General features: G+C 49.8%; 1 protein-coding gene across 14 annotated transcripts in view; it reads right to left on the reverse strand.

Moving 5' to 3' along the window:
- Positions 1 to 5,182: 5,182 nt before the first annotated feature.
- The window catches only part of CNTFR (ciliary neurotrophic factor receptor), a 545,676-nt gene continuing 529,076 nt past the window's right edge, over positions 5,183 to 21,782 (reverse strand). For 12 of the 14 annotated variants that reach the window (XM_061613148.1, XM_061613142.1, XM_061613124.1 and 9 more), the window contains 3 exons: positions 21,091 to 21,271; positions 12,319 to 12,534; positions 11,650 to 12,211 (listed from right to left, as the gene is read on the reverse strand). In XM_061613148.1, coding sequence (XP_061469132.1) covers positions 12,048 to 12,211; positions 12,319 to 12,534; positions 21,091 to 21,271 — 561 coding nt within the window. In that variant the 3' untranslated portion in view covers positions 11,650 to 12,047. Of the gene's footprint in view, positions 6,417 to 8,492; positions 8,638 to 11,649; positions 12,212 to 12,318; positions 12,535 to 21,090; positions 21,272 to 21,782 lie in introns of those variants that run through there. The other 2 variants (XM_061613159.1, XM_061613152.1) reach the window with 2 other exon arrangements.

A 21,782-nucleotide genomic window follows, 5' to 3' on the forward strand; every position in this document is an offset into this window, starting at 1 on the left:
AAGGAGGCAAATGCTGTTTGGCTGCAGGTGTGTTGCATCAGTCGGTTCGGACTGCAGTTGCATGGATGGTGCGTGCTCTGCTCTTGTTCTCAAGGCATCCTGGCTTGGGAGGGGCGGCTGGATTAAACAAGGAGAAATGCTTCCTCTTCAAATACTTTGAATCGGTGATCATTCCATTGTAGAACCTCCTGGCCGGCTGCCACTTGGAGAAGGGTCATAGTTCAGTAGTAGATCACCTGCTTGCATGCAGAAAGTCCCAGATATAAGTTCTCCCCCACCCCACCCCCCGGTATCTCCAGTTAAAAGGATCTCAGTTTGACCTGGAGAGCAGTCAGAGGGGACATTCCTGGGCTGGATGGCCTCATGGCCTGATTTGGCGGCCCTCCAGACATCCTTTCTCAGGGCTGAAGCCTGGGTGCTTTCTGTAGTGTGTGTGTGTGTGTGTGTGTCTGCGCGCACGCCTGCGAGCTCCTTCTCTGCGATCCCTGCAGGTGCACATGCCTGCCATCAATGGCGGCGGGGGTTTCTCTAAGGGACTAATGTCCCTGCAGCCATCTTGGTTGATGGCAGGAATGCACACATAGCACACACAGCATTCACAGTGATGGGAGAGATAAGTGGGGCATGCATGCGGGCTTATTGAAGCTTGCACGCTGTATTATGAGGGCGGGGGTGCCTGAGAGCGCCTTCTTTGCAATCCGCAGCAGAGTTGGGAGCCGACTGCCGCAGATTACGGAACAGGAGCACCACCCTCCCACCCTAAGGAGAGGCCCTTCAGGGCTGCAGGGGCCCTTGGCCAGGGCCCGACTTGGCCACCCTCTGGCATTGGCCCTGTCCTTTCTGTTGTGCATTCATGTTGATTTGTGCTCACAATGGTACCAGAGTGGTTATATGCAATCCTGCTTCCAAATCTGTTTGTACCTGCAAAAGTTTTGCAGCGGACATGCCGTTTATTTTCAGTTGCTGCATCTCCTATCGCTTCCTGCTGAAATCTTGTAACTTTTCACACTGCAAACGTTCCAGGCCCTAGGCGTTGTCTTCGTTGTCCTTCGTTTGTTGCACTCTAGAGCAGGAGTGCCCCTCCAGATGGCAATAACTGGGGAAGTGACATTGAGGAAGCATCGCAGAACACCTAATAAAGCGGAATGGTGTGTGGACAGTCCAGTACAAATCCACCAGGAATGCACTATGATTGTGCCATGTTGCAAAAGACACCCACCAACCCCCCCCCGAGGTAGGAGGGGCCAGCTCTGCCTTGGTGTAAGGCATTTTTTAACATTTTTAATATTTTTGTATTTTGTATTTAATGTGCTAACAGACGGTTAAATTGTAATTTGATGACCAGATCGTTTTAAATTGTATTTGCTGTGTTTTTATTTGATGTACACCGCCCAGAGAGCTTGCTATGGGCGGCATAGAAATGGAATTAAATAAATAAATAAATAAATAAACTTCCCTCTGTGTCCATTCTGCCTGTTGCATCTTGGCTCCAACAGGGACAGGCCAAGAGCCTGTCTCTGCCTGCCAGCCACCAAGGCCTTCTCGCTCTGTGCTGGCATATGCCCAAACAAAGGCAATGCTGCCACTGCGGCTGCCTGGACAGTCCTTGGAGGCAGACACGACTCACTTGGGCTTCCCATTAGGAGGGCTGGTGCCTGTTCCCCTCCGGAGAGCGTCAGCTGTTATAAATCACTCGAGCTTTTAGGGCCGTGAATCTATAATTAGTGCATAATTAATTACCAGATGTTTTCAACACTAATGAAACATTAATAAATGATTAAGCCATGTAGTCTGGTAATGGGGCATTTAAGAGGCAGCCTGCGAGAAGCCAGCTAATTGTCTAAAGTCCTGGAGGCCCTTACTCATATAGAGGGTCGACTTGTGAGTAAATGGGGGGAGGAGGAAGGATGGATGGCAAAACACAGAGGGGGAGGAGGGGGGATATTTTATGTGTGTGTGTATGTGTGTGTGTGTAAATGCCCTCAAAAAAAGTCCAAATGGAAATGGAAACCTCCCTTTTTTTGATGAAGAAACCTGCAGGCTTTGTAGTGACACAGAACTCTTCAACAGAAGAAAAGGTGTCAGTTGCTGAAGAGTGTGATGTTAAGTAATCTGGCAGGGAGTGGGGGGAACTTGCATATTATGGCAAGAGTAGGAGACCAGGGTTCAAAGCCCCTCTCGGACATGAAGCTCACTGGGTGACCTTGGGCCAGTGATGTAGCAGAAACTCCTGTTATTCAACAGCTCTAACTGGCGATTTGAACCTGGGACCTTCTGCATACAAAGCATGTATTCTACTGCACTGAGTTATGATTTCTCTTTCTCCCCTCCAAAATACTTCTCAAGTAACTGTCTCAGCAACCTGTCTTACCTATAACTATAACCAGCATCCTGGTATGTGTGCTGTGCTGTGCGATTCTTTAGGAAAAGTGGATGCAACATTTAAAACTATGATTAAATGTCTTTTTTTAAAAAAAGTGGAACACTAACATGTCCTCTAAGATGCTTGTGCTTCATGTCAGAAACTCCACAACCTACACCTTGGAAGGGACTTTTTTCTCTGATCCAGGCAGCGCAAGATATAGCCATTTTCTTCCTCCATTGTCTTGAGTAAGGATGGAAAGATCTGTCAATCTGCTGGTTTGCTCAGTTTCTAATTTTTCCAGTCTTAAGTCCAGTTCTCAACATGTCTGGATCAATTTGCAATTTTTTAAAAACCCTCATGAAAATTCTCCAGCATTTTAATGTGAATTTCTCCTAATATAACACATTTTTGTAGGCAGTTGTGACTCAATGCACACATTTTTTTTGCAAGCAATTTGTCCTAATGTAACACATTTTTGTATGCTATTTTCACTCATATATTCATTTTTATGTAAACTTTCCTCTAACAGATGCATTTTTGTAAACATTGGTTGGTTGGTGAACTGCACTGCAAAATCTGAAGGTGTGAATTTTGAAGGGTGGTTCTGCTTCAGTTCTCATAGTTTTGGAAAGTGCAAATTTGATAGAGTCAGGCTGAACTGAATCGAATTTCTCAACCATCCCTAGTCTTGCGTCGCTGTAGTGAGGAGTAGAGCCTGGCACAGGTGGGGCTGTTGTGCAAAGCCAGTGTGAAAGAAGAGTGAGCCCGCCCACCTCCTGATCTCCCCTCTGGTTTATAGGGAAGTGATCTGTAACGCTGATGGAGAAATGAGTTTCCAGTGCTGGGCAGCAAGCCACTTGTTAGTGCTACAGCCTTATCGCACCACCCTGGAGCTCCACACGGGGCCGAGGGTCTGGCCAGAGTGCGCTTCAGAGGTCCCCGTCAGCTGGCAAGAATTTTCCCCATCCAGCTCCCCATTAACAAGTCCTACCCCTCCCACAGAGGGGTTCAGGGTCTCAGGAAACAGGCATTAGGAATTAATTAGGAGCCCTGTGAGGATTTTATTGCATCCTTAATTATCATTGGTGGGAGAGGAGTTGCTGGGAAATTCTTTCCTCTGCACATGGATCTTCCAGGCTTCAAGCACCTTGATGTGTGTACAAGACTGGGATTAGCAGAGCAGCCCCTGACCCAGTCATCTGACACCACCGTTGCTTAAGTTTTAAATTTGACCGGAGTTGCCAGGGTCCGAACTTAGGAGGGGGGCACTTCTGTTAGTCCTGCAAAACTGCTACATGTCAGGATCTCCTGCTTGAAAAATACTCTTGCCTCTCCCGGCACAGTGAACGAGAATGACAGCTCTTTATCAAAAACCTCACCCATTAGAACTCTCATCTGTGTGCCTTCGTTTCCAGTCAAGCAACAGATAAAGGGCTCAGATCCACTCTCTGATGAGTTGCCTCAAAATTCCTGCATCACGGCAGGACTACAACCTGCCTTCATGGTCCAGCTGTAGTTTTTTAAATAAATGCTGATGTTCAACCCCTACTTACCCTGCCTGCCCCCTGGATAATAAGCATCTTGTAGCTTTCTCGTTTAGATGTTAAAAAAACCCAAGCCCCTACTTTAGCGTAAACTATAACAAAATAAATTTTGTCCCTGTGGGGCTTGTATTTCTTGCTGTTGAAATTTTGAAAGGATTGTTGGCTTAAAACCTAACTGGGAGCTCCTCCAGATGTCCTTTTTTGTTGTGCGCACGATGGCATTGAGGTGGTTATACACAATCCTGCTGTCAATACTGTTTGCAACCTCCACAGTTTTGGTGGGTACGCACAGCTTCGTTTCCAATGGGGGCTCCCTGCTGCAATCTACATAACTTTTTAAACTGCATGTGTTCTCGGGTTTATTTCTGTCTTGCTGTAGCACGAGAGTGCCCCTCCAGATGGCAAAATGTGGTAACACTGAGGAAGCATCGCTGATGAACTAATAAAGTGGAATGATGTGCAGATGGTCCACTGTAAGTCCACCACAAATGCACTATCATTGCATCAGTGATATGTTACAGAATATACCTGCAAACACACGCATACACACATCAGGCCCTGAACATCTGTGTTGACATAATCCCCACGACCAGTGACTCGGTGGACACGGATTTGGCAAAGCACTTTTCTCGACTTTTCCTTGAACATGCAGATGTTCCCCAGGAAGAACAGGGTCCAGGCAGAGGACTCAGCCCAAGAGCAGAAGCCGGGCCTGGCTGTCATTCAACCTGGGACCTTCTGCAAAGAGAGCATTCGGTCATCTCACTGACTGCCAAACAGGGCCTGGAGTGAGTCCTGACCTAAAATCTGGATAGGTCCAAATGTTTTGAATTCCATTGCACTGGGGGTGGGGATGAGGGTGAAAATGTCCCCACAGAAGGGTACCCCTCCCCCACTGGGGTGACTTGAAGGAAAGGCACTTTTCACATCTAAGTGATAAGTGATTCATAAACTGAAAATTACAATAAGGTTGCAGGCCTTAAGCAAGCTTATTTGAACATTAGCTCCATCAAAATCAAGAGGACGTCAAAGAAAATATTTTAGGGGGAAGGAATTTGTGTGAAATGGGCTGTTATTTCTCTTTCAGAAACTTAACCCCAACCTGCCCCTTCTGTGTCCCCCCCCCCCCGGCCTAATATTGACATCCAGGATGCTTCCATTGTAGCCTTGGAATCTGCATTTATGACAGAACTGAGGCCTCCTTTGCTGGATTCAAGGCTCTGGGCCAGGAGATTTTTTTTAGAAAAACCACCATTTACCACATTCACAAAAATCATAATGAAATGGTCACATTTAATGAACAACCTCTCTCCTGCGTGTGTGTGTGTGTGGTTTTTCTTCTTCAGAGAAGTGTGTGTGTTTGTGTGGTTTTAAAATTTTTCTATATACATCTATAAAAAGTTCAAATACAGCATTTTATCATTTGGAATAATAGGACGCACGGTATTAAATACTGCCCTTTGAACCAGAGAGATTGGGGGGGGGGGAGAGATGGAATTTGGGGTGGGGCGGAGGAAAAGGGGAATGGAGACCAGGATCATTACAAAACAGGACTTTGGGAGGGGGGAGAGGAACAGAGGGGTGTTTTTTTGGGGGGGGGGGCGGACATCTCAGTTTGGCTACAGCTCCATTAGGTATACATCCCACGCCCCAATAATAAGATACACAAACCGAAATGTTTCTCTGTATAAACAGAATGGACACACAGCTACAAACGGAGGGGGGGGGTCGTGTGTGGTCCAGGAGCAACTCCCCCCCCTGCTTCAGTTGGGGAGGCGAGAACTCAGGTGCGACAGGTACAAATTGTTTCTTGTAAAAACCAACACCCCTTCCCCCTCCCCACCATCAGTCTTGGTGTCCACAAGTCTTGTGGCTCCCAGAGGTTTGCTTTTGCTTTTCCTGTGGTGGGTGGGGAGGACAGTGACCCATCAGAGCCGCCCCCCTGGCCCTTCTCCTTGTTTTGCCTGGCTGAGGACTCAACCGTTCATTCTCTCGCAGCTGTCAGGAGGGCTGCGCGACTCCCCCTCCGTGCCAGGCTCGCGCCCCCCCCTTTCAGTTGCCAAGTGTGGTGGGTGTCAAGCTGGCCCAGCAGAGCATCTTTGGCATGGTGGTTTAGCTGTATGATCCGGACCGAGGCCAGGAGGGCTGAGGCCCCATTCCGCTCCTCCCTCCCTTGCCACTTCACAGAGCAGGTCTGGGCCCCCCCGCCCCCCCCGGCCAATCCCACCCCACATTCATGCCTTTCTGTTTTGGGTGAGGAGAGTTCCTCTGTCCTTTTCAAGGGGTCCTCAGGCATTCGGCCATTCAGTGCCAGCAAGGCTGCAGGTTGGCTGGCAGGCAGAGAGCCACCGGGGGGGGGGGGGCGCTCTGGATCTCCAGGACTCAGCCTTCCAGCGAGTGCAGCGATGAAGAGAAGTGACACATCCTTCAGACCATGTGCAAAACAGAAGGAAAGACAGACGTTCCGGTGAGTCGGTGACCTCCTCAGCGGGGCTGCGGGGCTGAGTCTAGAGGAGAGAGATTGAGAAAGAGACGGTCATGAGAGATGCCAGTCTGCATCTGTGCTGGAATTGCTTTTTAATATGGTCTTAAACTTTCTTTTTTTAAATGATTTTAATCTTAGATGTTTTGATAGCTTTTTAAAGTAACGTTTTTGAAGATGTTTTGTTTTAATGTGTTTTAAAGTTTGCTTTTATGATGTTTTAATGTTTTTAGTGCTTCTGTTTGCTGCCCTGGGCTCCTGCTGGGAGGAAGGGCAGGATATAAATCAAACAACAACAACAACAATAAAAATAATAATGAGAGGCACCCTTCTAGTGCCCAGCGGCAGAAGGGCAAGACAGACTCAGAACCACAAGTGGCTTTTTCGCAAGTGACATGGCCATAGCTCAGTGGCAGAACATCTGCCTTACATGCAGGAGGCCCTCGGTTCAGCCCCCAATGGCATCTCCAGGTGGAGCTGGATTCCTGCCTGAAACTCTAGAGAGCTGCTGCCAGCCAGTGTAGACAATACTGAGCTAGATGGGCCAATTGTCTAACTCAATGGCCTAAGGCAGCTTCCAATGTTCCTGTGATACTACACCACAAATGTACACCTGCTCAAGGCTGAAATCTCACAGTGCTTCTTTGTAGGGAAAGGGCCACAGTTCAGTAGCAGAGCAACTGGTTTGCAAAGATTCCTGCTTGAAACTCTGGACAGCTGCTGCTGTCAAGTCAGTGTAGACAATACTAAGATGGCCAGTTTTCTGCGTCTGCACAAGGTACCTTCCTGTGCAAGCCCCACTGAACTGAAACTTACTTCACAGGACTGGCCTGCATGTGTCACAAGTTCCAGTCAAGGAATCTTGAGAGCGGTGGGACTCTATCAGTGAATGGGGGACGGAGAAAGGAGGGGGGGGGACCCAGGATGCCGTAGGAAGAAAATGCAGATAAAAAGGTTCCAATGATTTTATTTGAAAAAGTAAAGAAGTGTGTGCCCAACGCGTTTTGGCCACATAAACCTCGGCCTTCGTCAGGGGCTACAACAAATAAACATAAAGTAAATCATTACGTAATCCATATGAAATTGCTATACATATTTTACAACCAAACCATGAGCAGAAAAGGGAACAAACTGCTTAATCATGTTGGGCACTTTTACTTTTTCAAATAAAATCATTGGAACCTTTTTATCTGCATTTTCTTCCGACGGCATCCTGGGTTTCCCCTCCCTCCTTTCTCTGTTCCCTGCTTTTGTGGATGCCCACCACCCTTGTCGCCTATCAGTGAATGGCCAGCACCCTTGCAAAACTACAGTTCCCAAGATTCTTTGGGGCTGGAGGCATAAGAGTTGAAAGCAGTTCCCAGCCAGTTTAAGGCCGTAGTGTAGATGTGTCCTAACCACCACCTTTCGGATTTTCTGTTTGTTGTTGTATAGTTGCACCAACTGGAATATATTCATTCCGTTTTAAAGATTGTCTGGTTGGCTTTCTACATTGCTGGGATTCAACCACAAATTGCACGTCCAGCCCTCTATGGCAGGTGTGGGTGCATGCACGCACATGTGTGCGAGAGAGATCTTTGGCCATTCTCTGGTCTCTCCCCAGATGTTTGTGGAAGAAAACATTATTATCTCTGCAATGGAGTGTGGGTCATCCTGCACAAAATACACTGAAATGACATCCAGAATTGTCTGTGTGTGTGTTGGGAACGGCAATCCGTGGATGGCTCTGAAGCAAACTTGGGGACAGCATCAGGAGCTGTTGCTCACTGCAGGGGCCAGAACACAGTGGAGGGAGGCAACTCTAGCATTCCTCCGGTAGGGTCTGTTTCCAGACAAGGGGCTAACCCAGCCATTCCCAAACCTGATGCCTCCCAGATGCTTTGCACTACAACTCCCATCAGCCCCAGCTGGGTTAGAGGGCATGAAGTCAACTACATCCCTGCCAGAGAGCGGGGCAGGGGCAGGTGTTGCTTTCTGCCTCCTCTCTTCCTGCTCAGCCATGCAATGCTTTCTGCCGCGGCCTTCTAATCCAGGCCTGCCTCTGGCTTCTTTCACCCCTCTGCCTGCCCTACCACAAGGAGGGGCCCCAAGGGACACTCACTAAATAAAGTGAATGCCGAATGCCAGCAGCACCAGACCAGCCACCCAGGACGGTGCTCCGGCGCCATCACTGCTCTGCTCCTCTGAGCCACGGATGCTGGTGGTGGTGGGTACCACGAATGCCGAGGTGCTTGCGGTTGTCGTCTCTGAAGGAGAGGAAAAGAAAGTAAAATAATTAATGACGGGGCAAAGATACAGCGGGTGTCCAACTGCCCCCCCTGCATCCTCCTTGCTTGCCCCACGGAGCCATGCATAGCGTCCCAGTAGTGAAATACAGAGCTGGCCAAAAACAATGTCATGTGTAGCCTGTGGAAGGAGAAACTGTCAGAGAGGTGCTGGTGTCAAAATCCACCTGCAAAACGCACCTTCTGGCCTGCATGCTCCACTTTCTAATCTGCAGTTATTCTGCACATGGTAAGAAAAACTCGCCTCTTTCTAATTAGCTTGGAACGTCCCGGAACCAAGTCTTGCTGGGCAATCCAAGTTCAGAAGCCATGCACAGTTTGACATGGTGGAGTTGGGGCAGCTTTGGGCACATGGGTTTGAATTCTGATTTGGCCATGAAGCCTCCTTGTGAACTTGATGTGCATGTCTCGCCCTGGACACAAGCTCTCCTCCCACTGGACCTCCCGACCATTTTGGTGCAGTGCTGGAAAAGGTGCCCATGGAGAGAGAGGTGTTTGTCCAAGATTACAAAGTGCAAAGCAAAACACAGCCAAGATTCCCCTGGTTTGGCCATGTGGGCTTGTGAGGATCAGCATGGCAGCACAGGAAGATGCCTTTGACCATGGGTCCACTGAGCTCCGCACTGCCTGCTATGCAGACTGGCAGCGGCTCTCTGGAGTTGCAGGCAGGAGCCGTCCCTTCCCGGAGCTCAAACAAGGTCAACTGTAGTTTGACTTGCGGGGGTGAGAGCCCTGAATGATGACTAACGACCAGGCCAAAGGCTACCAATGACCACTAGCCATGATGGCTATGTTCTACCCCCACTGTCTGAGGCAGTATGCTTCCGAATGCCAGTTGCTGAAAAACACAGGAGGGAAGTGTGCTCTTGTGCTCCAGACCCGGTGGCAGGTTTCCCATTTGGGGCATCTGGTTGGCCGCTGTGAGAACAGGATGCTGGACTAGATGGACCCTCTTCGGCCTGATCCAGCAGGCTCTGCTTATGCTCTTGTGTTAAGTCCTTACGAGTGCAACCATAACCTCACCAGAGATTTGCTGCACGTCCCATTGACACGGATGGGCGCTGCACAAGAGAATGCCAGCGCTTAGGGGACGCTGAGCTAATCTGGCAACGCTACCTGCTAGAGTGCCCTGCTCCACACCAAAGAAAAACAAACTCCTCCTGAGCCTCCCCATACCTCCACTTTGCAACAAGGCTTCCTGGCACCACCTGAACAGGCCCATGGGCTGCTGAACCCCTCGGCTCAAACGTGTCCAATGAGAAGCGGCCAGCCAGATGGCGACGTTTATTTCTATCCTGTTCTGCTTAGGCTGAGGGGTGCCAAGGTGCTTGTGTATGGTTTTAATTACTCTGCTCTCCCCCTTTTATGTTTGCATTTTGATTGTTGGGTTTTTAAATAAAATAAATCTGTTCATCATGCTGGGAGTGGGAAGTCCAAAAAGGATTTGTTCAACAAACCCAGCAAGCTTGGGCTTCTTCCTCTTCCATCTCCAATAAGGTAAGATGTTGCTGTGACAGAGGGGGCCAACCTGGTGCCCCCCAGAAGCTGCTGGGATTCCAACTCACATCAGCCTTGGCCACTGGGAGTCCCGGACATCTGGAGGACACCGTGTTGGCTTTCCCTGAATGAGCAAGGTACAATCTACATCCAACCCTCCACTTTTCCACCCCGTTCCCCCTGTAAAATATTAATCTTCTCCATTCTGTCTGTCCTGGTCTCTATCTGAAGCTGAGATAAGAAACCTGTGGCCTTCCCGGTGCTGTGACGGCCCCTCCAGACTGGGTGTTTTTAGGTGTGCGGATGCCTTCTGCAACAAGTCATTGATGCATTTGTGGTGGATTTGTACTGGACTGTCCACACACCATTCTGCTTTATTAGCTGTTCAGTGATGCTTCTCCACTGTTACTGTGCAATTGCCCTCTGGAGGGGCACTCTTGTGCCGTCATGCATCAAAATGGGACCCCACCCCCGAACATTGTGGTATGAAAAGTAGCAGGATTTTAGCAGGAAACTACAGGACATGCACCAGTTGGAAACAAAGCAGTCTCTCCACCCAAAACCTTAGCAAGTGTGAATAATATTGAAAGCAGTATTGCATATCCCTTTACTCCAGTCTGCATCTGCAACGGTATTGTTTTTAAGATGCTGTTATTGTTTTATCACTTATTGTTTGCAGCCCTGGGCTCCTTTTAGGAGGAAGGGTGGCATAGACATTTCATGCATAAATAACTGCCCTGATGACATCAGGAGCATAAATCATGAGGAATACTCAACAGGAAGGGCATCCGGAGGAGCTCTTAGCCCCCCCAACTCCCATCAGCACCACCCAGCATGGCCTGTGGTCAGGGGTGGTCACAGGAGTTAGGAGTGCAGCAACATCTGCCCCTGAGTAGGAGCATCTCAGGCCCACAGGAAGCTGTGGTTTTGCTAGCACCAACTAGGCTCTATCTCAACCTCTCTGCTTCCTGTGGGAGATGCAACAATGGGCGGTGATGGAGAGTGTCCAATACATGTCAGAAAACATCAGTGCTGAGATTCTCTGATCTATGGGACAGCCCAGTGACATCCCTGGAATGCAAAAGAGCCAGGCTGGGTCACCAGTGAGGTAAGGCTACCTTTGGGGGCCATCCCAACAGTTGGGCCATGGTGGCTGGCATGGGAGAGTCTTGCTGCAGCAATGCTGAGATTCTCTGATCTATGGGATGGCCCGGTGTCTGAATGAAGCTTTGCAGACAAGTTTGGGGATGGATATTATTAGGTGGCATTCAGCATTAGGCATATTCATATGAATGGACAGGATGAACTTAGGCCCATTCATTTCAGTGGGTCTACATTGAGTAGAACTCAGTGGGTTCCAAGCAACCCATCATTTCTCTCTGCTGAGTAGGTCATACTGTTAGCTGTGCTTTCTTCCTTAGGCTTTTGGGAATGTTGTGAGCATCTCTACAGAAAATGACAACAATTAGGGAAGAATTTTTGAATTTAAACTTTTATTTCCATTTGTTTGCAGAGTACTCAGGCAGACAAACAGAGCTGGGGTGTGTGGAATAGGCAAGAGGCAGGGACCCGAGTCGGTGTGGCTCCTCTAATGCTCCTATGAAAAGATCACACAAATCCATGGAGAGCTCTACCAGTGGGCATTAGTCATGACCCTAGAAGAAACCTCCATGTTCAGCTGCAGTCTACTTTGCAGCACCTGATGCCTGAGAGGCAATGGGGGAAGGCCTATCCCATCATGCAATACTTGGGGGCTCCCCAGGGATGCCTGGCTGGCCAAAGTGGAAACAGGATTTAAAACCGTGCCAGTACTCTTCTGGTGGGTGGAGCCAAGGCGTGGGGGTTTCGCTAGCGCTGAAAGGGGTGGCATTAAGTTAGGAAGAAAAGGAGTGATGGGTGTTTGGGTATGCCTCCAGTTCTCTGGCATCCTCGTTCTCTGGAGGCGTGTTCGCATTAAGAGCTTCCAGACGGTTAAGTCTCTTGTGGATCTCTGTGACGGCTTTCTCCACAGCTCTGAGTTGCGCGTTGATGTCTCTCACTGCAAGGGGTGGAAATGGAAAGTAAACAAGCCACTGTCCAGTAAAACAAGCAAATACTTAGCCAACAAATGCCTTGACAAGCTGACTCGGTAAAATTGGTACGTACGGCTACTCTCTACCCTGTCTTGATAAATCCCAATATAGGCCAGGATGTGGTTACGAGGACTGCAATGATGCGCCAAAGCAGGGGGCCCTGTAGCAGACACCCTCAGGCCACCCAGATGAGACTCAGTCACACCAACAGCAAAAAGAGCAGGGGACTCTGTTTGGGAATCTGCTGGGCCAACAGACACGTCTGATTTGGCGTCTTCCAGCCTCCCACCTGGACGGGAAAATGAGCAACAGGAAAATATGTTTACATCACTTGAGAGTCCTTTGATGCACGTGCCTCTGTTGCCACTGTGCACACACCCATGGCCACAGGCCCTGCAGCTCAATGCCATTCCTAGGAGCTACCGTTGGGACAGGAAGACCACCTTCACTCCAGCCGCGGGTTGTCTCCACAGTCCGCCTGATAATCTGCTACTGAGTCCTGAACTACCTTGCTCCAAAAGAGGTTCTTTGTTGGCATTTTGGGGGGAGGTACATCCTCAGGTGTTAGAGAACGAGTCAGGGTTGGGCCCTGACCACCGCTGCTGGGGAGTGCACTCGCGGCAGGCGGAGGCAGTCATGACATTTAAACACCTCTCAGGAACAGAGGAAGTAGCCTTATACCCAGTCAAGCGGCAGGTCCATCTAGCTCAGTATTGCCTACACTGGCTGGCAGCAGCTCTCCAGAGTTCAAGGCAGGAGATGGCACCTGGGGCCTTCAGCCACTGAGCTGCGTTTACCCAAGCTTTCCCGGACTCTATTCTGTTTTTATTCCATTTGTAAGGATATTGATTGTTGATTATATTTGTATTGTTGTCGCTGTACAGCAGTACATAAAACAGGGCAACACCTTGCTCTGCAACCTCCAGCTGTGTGGCAAAGAAGCATCATCGGTGCCAAACCCACCAATGGCCACGACAGCCCCTGCCCCCTTGCACTGCCCCCAGTGGCCTCTGAGCCCTTCTTTCCTCTGGATGCCCCACATGAGCTGCCTTCACTCCATCCCCAAGAAGCAATGGCCCCCACTGCCCAGCAAATGCCCCAGAGTAGGTCACAAGGGACCCAAGCACAGAAGATCTGAACACTGGGATTCTTTGCATGGGCCTCAGGGAGAATGTATTTGCAGCTGATACTCTGAGCTCTGATAAACCAGGCAGGTGATGGGGATTTGGCACCCATCGACAGAGCTAATGTGATCAGGGAAAACAGGGTCCATAAACTGTCTGTCTGCGGAAGGAAGAAAAGGAAGACATCAGTCCACAGGATTAAGAAGAACCAGGAACATAAACACAGATAAAAGCAAAGCAGAGAATGACAGCAGCCCTGTGACAGACGTCCACCAAAAGAGGAGTAGTATCGCTGTAATAACGGAGGAGGGCCGTACCTGAGAGCTGCTGTGACTTGACAAGACGCTTCTCCTTGGCCAGGGGTACCCTGGGGACAAAGTTGCCCAACGCTGCCTAGTCCGGCGACAGAATGTCAGCCCCCTGGGGTGCTCTCCTTGTTGCTCTCTGGTGCTCCAGTTCTGTTGGCAGGAGTGCAGGACTCTCCCTATGAGGCTCTTCTGCCATTGCAATTCTTCATGCGCCAGCAAGTCAGCATCCCGGATTCCAAGGACAACCCTTTCCCAGCATTTGCACTCGACACGGCAGGTTCAGAATCACCAAGGGAAGCTGGGTTGCTACAGCACAAGAAATGCCTTCCCAAATCCTCCTGGTCTGTCAGCAATGGCTGGGCACCTCACATATAGTCACTGCTGGCGGTGAGTGGGTCATTGCACCAACCTTCATTCTCCTCTGATTCCCACAGGTGTTGGGAAGAAGAGAAAAAAGCTGGCACACGATGGACCGTGATGAGGACGTCATTGGGAGAAACAGCAAGAGCGGGATCCATTTGGGGAAATGAGATGGGAATCTCTGGAAAACTCAACCCAGATACAGCCGGCAGCACTCCTGGGCTGGAGCACACACGTAGCTCTAGAAAGGAAGACAGCCGCCTTCCTGCAGCAAAAGGGAAACTCCTTGGTGCTGTTGCTATAGCAGGGACAACGACTACCGGGCAGGCTGGCAGCACACAACACCACCCCCATGTTCCCAAGGGCACGTTTCAGAAGGCTGGGGGGGAGGGTAAGAGTGGTGCAAGACAGCTCATGTGCAAGCCGAGAGCCAGGCAGGTGTAGCGGCTAAAGGGTCAGACTACAACTGGGGAGACCCAGGTTCAGATCCTCACTAAGTTATGAAGTTCACTGTTGCCGTCTCTCACCCTGACCCTACTTCACAGGGTTGTTGGCAGGGTTAAAGTGGGTGAGAAGAACTATGTGTGCTGCCCTGTACTCCATGGAGGAAAAACAGAATAAAAATGTAAAACATACACTTAAAAAAAGAAAAAAAGACTAATGAGATGGTGAAGGGGAGAAACTGTGCTATATTTACAGCTACAACAGAGGGCCCACCAAGACACATGCAAACATGTAATCACCACTGGGGAAAATTCCTAAATGGCTGTCACCTGGGAAGAACCAAATACACAATCCTGTACCTGGTTAAACTGCTTACATCCCGCTGAAGTCAACGGGACTGAGGATAGCAACTCATTGTTGGAAGCTCTTCCTACTTGCATGGCAATGCAGGTGGCCACCAGAGGGTAGTACATGCCCACTGGAAAGGCCAAGCCTAGGAAGTTGGCCTTTGCTTCCTGCCTTTAAAACTGATCACATTTTTCAATCTTTCTTTGAGCAAAATTGTCACAAGTACTAGTGGTGATCCTTAATTTTTTCCCACATGTTTATTGTTATTGAAAATCATTTGTACACCATTTTTATATGTTAAATTGAGCTGAGCTTAAAAAAAAATCCAGAGGTGCATTTTGTGATTTTGTTTTGGAAAAACAACCTCTTCAGAGTGTTTGTGTGTGTGCGTTTGTAAGTAATGCCCCTCACTCATTTGCCCTTAGTTATGACATCATGTAGGCAAACTGATTGACTATGTGGTGGTGTGATTCCTGATAGGCTGACCACCCATATGACTGTTCCCAGGAAGATAACTCAGTAATTAAAGGGGGGAAATTGCACCAGACCAGCAGCAGGGATGGGAAACAATAGTAGAAAATAAAACAGGAACATTTGGCACAGCCCTATTTCTAATGTGTTCAGTCATATTCAAAAATCCAGGTGTGGGCCCAGACGATCATGTAGTCCAATACATCCCAAATTGGTTGCTTTGTATCTCAAGCAGCAGCTGTTCATCTCCTGCTGCCCGTTCCTTACACTCTGGACATGCGGGGTATTGCTTATGCCTCCTGAGGATTCGCCGGGCTGCCTTCCCCTCTCTTTCATGCACCCTTCCCTCCCTCGACAAGCTGGAGACCAGGATAGAATCTGGAAATATGAGCGAGCGCTCCAAGAACATTGCAACGTCACTGGGGGAAAGACGCTACATACCCCCATGGAATCAGGCTGTGGGTTAGTCTTGCAGTAGCGATGAGGGCAGCAGGATGAATGGCCAGGCGGAGCAATGGAGATGCAGAAAGGCTAAGCCTGCCTTCCTTCCAACAGCACTGGAAAGTTTGTGTGTAAGTATCTGTCAGGTTCAACGCAGCTCAGATCTCAAACCTAAGGTCTCCAGAACTCTCCAGGAGATCTCTGCACTGCCAGCAACCCTGAGGAGCTGGACATCCCTGCAGGAGGAGGACTGGAGGACTCCACAGCAGCAGCCGGGATTCCAGGCTGGCTCTCAGACCCTCTCACCTCCCGGGGGGGTCACAGGAGCAGGAGAGGCAGGGAGTCAGCCAGGAATCCCAGAGCCACCTCTGGTGTCCGGCTAGTGCAGTGTGTGGCGCGGCAGGTCTCAGAGGGTGCAGCTCTTTTGTAGTTGTGAGGAGTATTTCTTTCAAAAAACACCAGGCCAAAAGAACCCCATAGCCCTTCCTGGCAGCAGATGTTCAATCAGTTCACCTGGTAGCTTAATCAAGCAAAACATTTGAATAATGATGACCCGCAGGGGCAACTATAAATCAATGGCGCCAAACTGTGAGGTCATTTGATTTGTCCATTTCCAGAGGCTATGTTTGGCTCATGGAATCATAGAACAGTGGAGTTGGAAGGGGCCTATAAGGCCATCGAGTCCAACCCTCTGCTCAGTGCAGGAATCCACATTAAAGCATCTCTGACAGGTGGCTGCCCAGCTGCCTCTTGAAGGCCTCCAGGGTCGGAGAGCCCACCACCTCCCGAGGTCACTGGTTCCATTCTATGGGATTAATTGCCTGCTGATTCAATGTAAGCTCTATCAGACGTCCTTCAGATTCTCAAGGAGGTGCTCGCAACACTGAGGTATTGGTAATTTGCAAATTAGTGTTCAAGGCAATTGGTTAATGGATCAATCAGTAAAAAGGTGGATGGTAAATCAAAATGCTTTAACTGGTTGACATATCTACAATAAGCTGTGTACTAAGTATCCGTGACAGTGTAAAATACTACATGGATTTAAAGTTAACAGGTAACATCCAAAAAAGAACACCAAGTGCCCCCCCTCCACTGATTTTGTGTATGTGTGTGCTGTGAACAGGGACAGAAGTGTTTTTGTTTTGCAGAAAGGCACCTCCTTTCAGCTGCTCAGCTCTCCTTAGCACAGTAACATTTCTGAAAAAACGATTACTACTTATATGCCAAAACAGAGGTCACCTACTGAAAGAAGACGAGCCCATTAGCTCTATGGCAAAGCACTTAGGAGATCCTGGGTTCAATTGCCAGCATCTCCAGCTATAAAAGGATCAAGTAGGAGGTGACAGGAAAAAACCCTTCTCTGCCTGCGAGCTGCCGCCAGTCAGAGCAGGCAATACTAGGTGACATGGACCCACATGAGTATAAGGTACTTTCCCATGTTTCCCTGTTCAGAGTGAGGGCAGGAAGCACTGTCCTCAGTCTGAATTGGCTTCAAAACATCATCATTCAGCCGTAGCTAATTGGCTACATGGCACTATGACATCATAATATTCATTACATGATCTCTAATTGGGTGGGATTATGCCACTAGGAAGCAACAGCACCCCTTACTTCAAACAATCAAAATTAACAGACTGGGGCAACTAGCAGCCCTGAACAAGTGGAGAATAAGATTAAAAGACAACCAGCTCTTGCAAATGATCTCTACCCTTGAAATTCTCTGGTTTGCACCGAGATGTTTTTCAAGTGAATATCCAGTACAGCTACACCTACAGTAGTTAACGCTAAGCACAAGGCAAAGGTCTGCAGCATGCACAGGCTTACACTTTGGTGAGTCCCCGGGTGAAGGGACATCCAGAGATGTAGCAGTCTCAGAGGCCTCTTGACCCACCTCTGACACACAAACGGTGCCGTTAAGGCAGCATTTTCAGCTCACCTTAAAGTCCTGAATGGAACAAAAGAGGGCCGATATCACGAGCCACCGTGACTTAGGGTGTGGTGTGAGCCAGGGTTACGTGGCTTGGTGCATTCTCAAATCCGGCAAGGCTTGCAATATGCCACCACTGTGGCGGCTGCCGAGAGCTGACCTCCGCTGCGTGTCGAAATGTGCAGTCTCAGCATGGTCTATCATGCAGCCGGCAGTGCTGATCCTTGGCCCGTCCTCTTGTGCATGCGCAGCCACATGCCCTGAGGGACTCTGGCATCTCTCCCAGTGCTTTCCCAGCAGCGGACAGCATTCTGGCTTGATTTCCCAACCCCGCAAGCAGCAGTGCCAGCTGAGGGGACCAGCCCGGACGCTGCACGGCTGCTTCTGATATCGCATGATGCGCTTGGAAGGCAGCCCAGCAATTTCCTAGAAACAGAGCCATCTTCACTTTGTGGCTTTCCTTGCTAACTGGCTTCCTGTTGTGCCCTTGCAAATACCAATGCTGGACAGCACTTTTGTCTGAGACCTGCAAAGTGGCGGCTGCTTCTTCGGCTCCTGAAAGCCCACCATCCTGTCCAGGGGGCTGTGTGTGGGGAAGGCTTAGCTAGCCAGCCAGCCAGCTGAAGATAAAAGAGCGCAGGATCAGACCAGGGTCTCTCTGGTCCAGCATTCTGGGAAGGTCACAAGAACGGTAGTGGCCTACCTCTTCTCTCTTCCCAGCATCAGAGGTATACTGTCTCTGAGCATGGAAGTTCCATTTAATTATCATGATTCACAGCCATTAATTGGCCTCTCCTCCTCAATGACGGGAGAGGGAGTGGGGCTCAGTGGGTGGAGCACCTTGAGGGCCGTCGCCACATCTTGTGGCAGGGAGTTCCCTGGTTTCATTATGCGCTGGGCGAAGAAGCAAAAGCCATCCCAAGACCTTAAGCTCCTCTGACAAATCTGCGATGTGAACACCCTTGCCAGTCATCAGCTGCTTTGTCAGCAGGGTGGCTGATGTCAATGATGTTGAGGGAGATGGAGGAAGGAGAAGGTGTGTCTTAAGGAGGGAAGCTGAGGCCAGATCTTCCATGACGACCTGTCCATGGGCTCTTCCAGCGTCTGCACACCTCGACTGGCTCTTAGTTGTCCCTCCTGCACACGTGTTGGTGTGGTAGCAGCTGCCCAAAGGCAGTGACCAAAATGTGTCCGTTGGGACAAAATAATCAGTCTCTCTCTGTACGTATGCGGGGGTGTAGAGAGAAAAGGGGACTTTGCCATCCTAATAAACTGGGTTTATCCTAGTCAGGAACACTTAAGACACAGAGTGCAGAGTTTAGCTTTGTTTTTAAAAAGCACTCCCAACTGAAAAGCTGCATTTGGTGTCAGGACCATGATGGAGAGAGTCAGAGTTTTCACATCACACCTGTGCCCCTCAAAATGGATGTGTTTCACTTAACCCTGGAAGAACCACTCAAAAGGCAGTGGGTCCAGAGCCCCTTGGGTACAAGGGCTTGCATTCGTGGAATCAAAGAGCTGCGAAGGTCCTTAAAAGGTCATCCAGTCTAGCCTGATGCCAAAACAGAAACCCCGCTACTACAGCACCCCTGATAAGATAGGTGGCCACCCAGCCTCTGCTTAAAGCCCCTGACCAAGGACAGCCTGTTCCACTGCTGCGTAGCTTATACTGTCGGGACGTTCTCTATGTCACCGTGGCCTGGACATAAATTTAAGCCCTGGGGCCCTGCTCACCTCCACTGGGAGAAGGTGGCTGGTTTTCTAAACCCCTTGGCTTTGAGGAAATGGGGGTGCTCTTAGGAATCCAGGGTTTTATGTGCCAGACACTGGCTGTTGCTAAGCCATGGGCTGGAAGGTTCTCAACATTCAAAGCTGGTTAAAGGCCTCCTGGACAGTAGTCACATCGGTCACATCCAAGGCTTGTTTCTGATTGGCTGAAATCTGGCCGGCCTCAGGCCCAGATAGCGTGCGTGACTGCAGGCAGAACCTGAATGCAGCCTGACTGCTCTCTCCTCTCTCATCTGCTTCTTGCTCTAATGTTGAATTTCTACCATGGGCTCCCAGAACAGACTTCACTTGGCCTGTGTACATACGTGGCCTTTGAAATGCGCAGCGGCTGGTTTTCCACAGTGCCCTCTTGCACATAGCGGTTTGCAATTGCCTCTGCACGAAAATGTCATCTAAAGCGGCAGGTACTATCCGTGTTGTCTGTACGCACAGCTGGGTGTGTTCTCAAACTCCCCTCCCCTCAATTAGTGTTTCCACATATCTTTTTTTTTTTTAAATTGAAGCCTTTCAAAAGAGAAGGGGTGGAAACTGGTGGGTGGAGATACTGAGAGACAGGGATATATATTGCTCCACAGAGGCGGCAAAGCGACTGTCCCACTCCCTAATTTGCCTGTTTCCTTCCTAGACGAGGTAGACATGGTGAAGGGGAGTGGCACGGCCCCCTGCGAGGTCAGCAGGCCCACCCCAGAAGGAGGTGACCTGAGAAAGCGCTCTCTTTATACAGCAAGCGCTTGAGAAGGGCATTCGCGGCACAAACTGGATGATAACCATTGCTGCAGAATGCGCTTTAGATTGCCAAACAGTGTGGGAAAGGATGACATGGGGATGATTATGTGTGTACAGCACCCCAAAAAGGAGCTTCCATCAAGCCCCGAATGCACATCACCATGGAGTGTGTATTTGCCCTTGGTCTACAGAACAGGCTTCAGCGTGTTCTGGTTTGCTAGGGACCCCACAGGTCCCATCCTACTGACATCTTCACTGACCTTGCCAGGACTGCCACCTCTCAGCCCCGTTTCGGACACCGCCCATCCCCAATCTGAACAAAGAATGGAGGCAAGCAGCCCTGGGCCCTGGGGTGTGTAAGGTGCTTTGTGGCTTTAAAGCAGGTTGTGGGCAGCAAGGTTCCTTTCTGTAGAGAGTTGCATTCGCTTGGGCGTAATTGGGGGTGTGTATGCCAGGGTGTGCAAGGCCAAAGCCAGCTGTGGACAAAGCAAGAATGAAAAGTGGGTGCAGGGGAAGAACGGAGGCTCTTGCCAGCAGTCTGAAGGGATCCCTGGCAGAGGGCGTCTGAAATTAGGGCAGGGGCATTGGACATACGAAAAGCCCCCCTGGATCAGGCCAAAGGAGGGGGCACCCGGCCCAGCACCCTTTTCTTACAATGGCCACCCAGATGCCCCCAACGGGAAACCGACAAGCAGGACCAGAGCGCAACAGCAACTCTCCCCACTTGTGATTCTTTGGAGGGTTACTGCCTCTGACAGTGGAGGGACAACACACAGTTACCGCAGCCATGAGCCATCGATAGAGCCTTCCGCTCCGTGACTTTGTCCAATCCCAAGTCCTGCTTTACAGCCCGAGCAAGACCTCCTCCCTCTCCCCAGAGACAACTCCTCCCCTCTCCTCTGCTTCACCTGCTCCCTGGGCTTCAGTGGTGAGATGTTTCGGTTCCTCCGTCCAGGGCGTGGCATGCACGGCCACACTCCAGTCGCTCCACGTGCCGATCTCATTGTCCTTGGCCGCAACCTGGATGATGTACTCTTTGCCGGCATAAGCATCTGTGATGATGTGGGTCGTCCCATCTGACAGCTCCACCTGCAGGGGCGAGAAGGGGAGGGTCATGGGGTGGGCATTCATCACCCCCCAGCCAAGCTTTGCCCACGCCCGGGGCTTGGTGGAAACTCATTCTGCACAAGGGCTCTTTGCAGTCTCCCCAGAAGCCACTCCAGAGGACTAAAACACATGATAATTCTGGGATGCAGGAGGATCAGCAAATACCATGAAAGGCATGAGTCCCAGTACCCACACAGGTGGAAAGGACACAAGGGTCCTTTCTTGTGAAGGACAGAAGCAGCTCATGGGGGCAGAATTCAAGGGGAAGGGGAGTCACTTTTCACTGTAACTCACACGTGTTGCTCAATGACTATGTGTACACAACTGTGGCAAGCGTATGCATGCAGCCATCATACATTTATCTGGTACATTTATGTACATGCAAGAGAGTCATCAGGTAAGATTATGCATGGACAGTAACTATACCAATGCATCAGTGTGTGCCTAAACACCAGTGAGCGAAGGGCTCATCTGCATGCATTCACAAATGTGC

Source organism: Rhineura floridana, chromosome 1 (assembly GCF_030035675.1).
Source record: "Rhineura floridana isolate rRhiFlo1 chromosome 1, rRhiFlo1.hap2, whole genome shotgun sequence".
Classification (NCBI taxonomy): Eukaryota; Metazoa; Chordata; class Lepidosauria; order Squamata; family Rhineuridae; genus Rhineura; species Rhineura floridana.